Source organism: Nansenia antarctica (genome assembly GCF_963989245.1).
Source record: "Nansenia antarctica genome assembly, chromosome: 2".
Taxonomy (NCBI): Eukaryota; Metazoa; Chordata; class Actinopteri; order Argentiniformes; family Microstomatidae; genus Nansenia; species Nansenia antarctica.
Window position 1 is genome coordinate 72,927,703 of NC_137675.1, and position 5,000 is coordinate 72,932,702.

The window sequence follows — 5,000 nt, forward strand, 5'->3', positions numbered from 1 at the left end:
TACTGTATGCACTGTACCTGTTTTGATTTTGTGTCTATCTAAGGCCTGCATGACATCCCCAGTATCAGACCTTCACATTTTGTGCTACGATGTTGAGTCTATGGTTTGTCACTACAGTGATTCTACTGTCTTCTTTTTCCCTCCTACTCTCCCAAGTGCCATTTCTGGAGAGCCCTAAATATGCTCCTCAGAGGAGGGAGAGTGCTCCTCGGACCCTGGCCCTGCCCCACCCACACCCTTTTCTGCGCGCCAACAGTGATAACAGCATGAACCTCCCTGACTGGATGGCCGGCCCCAACGCACCAACGTCCAACATCGTCTCTGTGCAGGTAGAGTAGCAGCGTAGCAGCACCCAGACCCACACAGTCTGTGAGCGGTATAGCTCAGTCAACTATAGAGTAGACCCTCGAACCAGTGTTTCTTTCTCTCTGACCCCCCCCCTCTCTCTCTCTCTCTCAGGGCTATAAACATTCAGGTACCCTGCGTAGCTCCAGTAGTCCTCGTGGGGCGCGTACCCGGTCCCCGTCCAGAGGGAGGGTGGGGGAGAAGGAGGACAGGACAGGTCGGCAGAGTCGCAGAGGGTGAGGGAGACCGAGGGTCCGAGGGGGCTGTTCATATGGAAGAGCAAACAGTCGCTCCATGACAACAACGCTCTGTCTCTTTTTTTACCATGCTGTCAGTGTTCACTGTACAGGCCTCTGTGTTTGCCTCTCATACGTACTTTAGGTCTCCATTTTAAGGGAAAGGGACTAGAGACTGAAATAGAACTGGGCCATACTGTGTTGGGAGGAGAGGGTGTTTGTGCTATGTGTGTGCTCACTGCTGCCCTCCTCTGGTCAGGGTTGGGTCTGTCAGCAGCACAGCGACCACGGTGACAGCGGTGGCGGCGGGAGGCCAGCGGAGGCGTCTCTACAGCGCCGTGCCGGGACGTGTGTTTGTGGCCACGCGCTCTCACTCCGCACAGGGAGAAAGAGAGATCAGCTTCAACAAGGGAGACAAAGTCAAAGGTGTGTGTGTGCTTAGTGTGTCTGAGACTCAGACATTGTGTGTGTGTGTGTGTGTGTGTGTGTGTGTGTGGGTGTGTGGGTGGGTGTGTGGGTGGGTGTGTGGGTGTGTGTGTGTGTGTGTGTGTGTGTGTGTGTGTGGGTGTGTGGGTGTGTGGGTGGGTGGGTGGGTGGGTGGGTGGGTGGGTGGGCGGGCGGGCGGGCGTGCGCACATGCGTGCGCGCGCGTGTGTGTGTGTGTGTGTATATGTTTTCATGTAGTCAGTCTGGAGCTGTTTGCCTGGGTGTCAGTCTGGAGCTCAGGTTTGGTCTCTGAGTCTTCAAATGTACATGTCTTAATGTGAGTGTAAGGTCCTTGTATGTGTTTGTATTCAATGTCTGCAGGTATGAATATGTGTGTGTTTGTGAGTGAGTCTAAGGTGTCTCCAGGTATGTAATGTCTTGGTGAGTATGTGGCGGGTTTGCATGTTTGTGTGTGTATACATTCATCTGTGTGTGTACATGTCCTGTGTCTGTGTGTGTGCGTCTGTGTGTGTGTGTACTGTACATGTCAGTGTATATGTCTACTATGATTATCTCGGTACAGTCCTGGTTCTGAGGCGCAACACTCTCTTCTGTTCCCACCTCCAGTCCTGAGCGTGGGTGAGGGCGGGTTCTGGGAGGGGACGGTGAAGGGACGGACAGGCTGGTTCCCCTCGGACTGTGTGGAGGAAGTGGCCGTTCGTAGCCAGGACCACCGCTCAGGTGAGGCCCCACACACCTGCAGACACACACAGCATGCCTGTCCTTCTCTCTCTCACTTCATTGGCCAGTGAAAACACCCAGCGCTCAGCCAACTCCGCTCCAGACACACAGGCAGGGTGTAAACAAACACTATGTTTAGCAGAGAGGGGTAACGGTTAGCATAAAACAGTCTGGAACGACACAGTCGTTAAGCCTCTTGGCTAGAGGCTCGAACACCTTAGGCCAATGGCTGTTGTGATACAGAGGTAGCAGACTGTGGACCTATGGACCGATACCTCCAGAGGTTTAGGCTTTGGTACGGCCGTCCGACTGACGGAGGGGGAACCCTCTCTCTGCTGCGGTGAAGGAGTTGAGCCAGTCTGCCAGCCATGCTGATGTCACTGTGGTCGTGTGTTACAGAGAGCCGCAGTGAGAAAGCCAAAAGGCTGTTCCGCCATTACACCGTCGGATCCTACGACAGCTTTGACGCCCCCAGGTAAGAACAGAGCTATTGTCCTGTTGTTGCTGCCTGGCTCGTTGCATGGCTGACATACCCCACTCCACTGGCTCTGGGACTCTTCCAAGTCATTCATATGACGATGTGACAGCAGCTGGTGAAAGAGGGAACAAGTCGGCAACCGACCAAATGTTCAGACTTTTATAAAAAAAAAAATATATACATTTTAACGTTGTTGAAAATCAATGACACACTTGCTAGTCAAAGCCAAAATATTGTAATGCAATGGATTCGGTGAGTAATCTCTACTCTAATCTACTACCTAGTTAGTGTAGAGTAGTGGAGATTACTCATCGTATCCATTGCATTGCAATGTTTTAGCTTGACTAGCGAGTGTGTCATTGATTTTCAACAACGTTGAGATTAATTTAAATTTTTCAGAATAAAAGTCTGAACTTTTTCATTGGTTGCCAACTTGTTCCCGCTTTCACCAGCTGCTGTCACATATGAGGTTTATGCTGTGGGCCGTTCTATAGCTTAGAGCATGAGGTGGTCTGATTTGGGGATCATCTGGGCAATGAGGTGTTCTGTGCAATACTTGTTATTGGGGAATCTACTGCTATTTTCTTTATGCTAGGTTGTTGTGGAGATTGCATATATAGTCTGTATATTTCTGACATGAGTGGAGGATGTAGAGGAGTGATCTAGATGATCTCAAGGCATCTATGCAGAAAGTCCTCACCTTCATTCACCAGTTGTCAACACTTAATTATATCCAATACTTGATTGTTGGGAAAGAATGTTGTGATTTGAAGCTGAGGTATTGTACTGTACTGTACTGTAAGTCAAGGCTGTTTAAGTGATCTATTGTATGTGAAGCTATGTTGCAGTGATCTGTACTTCTCATCTGTCTTAAGTTGTGCTGCAGTGTTTGAGTTATCTACTCTAGGCTTGGCTGTGTGGGTGATCTACTATCCATTCTGGGCTCTGATGGAGTTGCGTAGTAACTTGTTGTACTCTGTGATCATCACAGGACAGAAGTGGAATTTAATTTTAGGGGGGACAGATACCAACATTTGACGCGTTGAATTAACAACAATCAGGTGAATTGCACCATGTCACTTTAGCTTGTGCTAATTGTTGCTAGTGTTGCGATTTGACAATGTTTCCCGTGTATATCCTCTGCTCCTGTGTTGAGAGTGTAAATACAACGTGACACTTTGGAGTGTAAACCTTCACCTTAACACTTGCAATGGGATGGCGTTGCCTTTCAGGTCATGCATTTGCATCAATCCATTCTTAACTTTTTCAGGAGAGTATTATTTACATAGAAATAAACCCATTATAGAGTACATTTATTATTTACACACAAATGCTCTCTCTCTCTTTTTCTCTCTTTCTCTCTCTCTCTCTCTCTCTCTCTCTCTCTCTCTCTCTCTCTCTTACACACACACACACACACACACACGCACACAAACAAGCATTTATTATTCATTTATTATACATTGACGCATGGATACAAACACATACAAGCATGTTTACACACAGCTCATGTATAATTAAACTAGTGTACTCATACCTTAATAAAGTCATGGTTATTTGATGGTCAGTCTGCCAATGCTGACTCAACCCCACCCTCACAGAAGTATCCGAGTATCTCCAGTACTGTATGTATCCATCTGACCTACCCTCTTCTTCATCCCTCTATATTTGGCTTCACCGCCTCTCCATCCATCTCTCTCTCTCTATCCCCCTATCTCGTTTTATTCATCACCATTTCACTAACCCCCTGTACTTTTTAATTTTCTCTCCATCACCCTCTCTCCCCTGTGGTGTCTCCATCTGGAGGTCAGACGGTAAAGGGCACTAGAGGAAGAGAGAGGAGAAGAAGAGGGATGCTACTTTATGGAATACGTGAAGGCTCTATGTGTTGCAGAAATAAACAGGGGGGAAAATAAGACATTTAAGGATGATTGGGCGGGAGGGAGGGGGGGGGGGTTGTTGGGGCTGACAGGAAGAAAGACACTTTATCTTATTTCCTCTGAATTAACACCCTCCCTTCTTCTCACACTCCCTCATTGTCACCTTTTCCTCCGCTTTTAGATTGAACATCTTTTTTTTCATTATTGACAGTAAGAGATCTTCGACACCCCCTGATCCCTCTGATGAAGCAGGCTTTTATGGAAGTGACTACACTAGCAGTGTGACATTTTAACAAGGCAAGACTGAAACGACAGTCAGCTAAATTAATGGCTTGAATTGATATTGCGGCACAGCAATTACATTAACAAGGGAGTAGAAGAAGGAAGAAGGATAATGATCATGGAGAGAAAGAGTGGTGGCAGAGTTGTTGTCCTCCGTCCTCCGTCCCCGAACCCTTCCACCCCCTCACTGTCTCCTTTATCAGTTCTCTCATTTCTCCCGTTTGACCTTAATAATCCTCCCTTCGTGTTTCTTCTCCTCTTTTCCTATGTCTCTATTCTCCTTCCATGTGTACTTCCTCTCTTCCTATCTCCTTCTCTTCTTCCGTGCCCTGTCTTGTTCCTCTGTTCATGTTAGCTTCTCTCTTCCGTGCTGTGCCCCCCCTTTCTTCCCTGTATCCCAGTACCTGTGGCAGTGGCAGTGCACTCTCCTGGTAGCACACAGGAGGACTTCTCTAGGGGCAGCGGTCTGTGAAATACGCGACAAGGAAGCAAACAATCATTTTTGGGGGAAAAGAATGTGGGATGTTTCTGTCACAGACAGACACACTCAGAGGAGGTGCGTTCAAACTGCGTTGTAGTGCGTCTCCTAGTACGGTACGTGCTCCTTGTTGTA

The 5,000-nt window shown here is 47.9% G+C and overlaps 1 protein-coding gene across 1 annotated transcript in view; it reads left to right on the forward strand.

Moving 5' to 3' along the window:
* Window positions 1-5,000, forward strand: part of shank1 (SH3 and multiple ankyrin repeat domains 1) — a gene marked incomplete at both ends in the record, with an annotated part of 45,751 nt that overhangs the window by 21,754 nt on the left and 18,997 nt on the right. Inside the window, 5 exons of the mRNA XM_080524902.1 lie at window positions 157-329; window positions 460-581; window positions 841-1,007; window positions 1,634-1,747; window positions 2,147-2,222. Coding sequence (XP_080381028.1) covers window positions 157-329; window positions 460-581; window positions 841-1,007; window positions 1,634-1,747; window positions 2,147-2,222 — 652 coding nt within the window. The remainder of the gene's footprint in view (window positions 1-156; window positions 330-459; window positions 582-840; window positions 1,008-1,633; window positions 1,748-2,146; window positions 2,223-5,000) is intronic.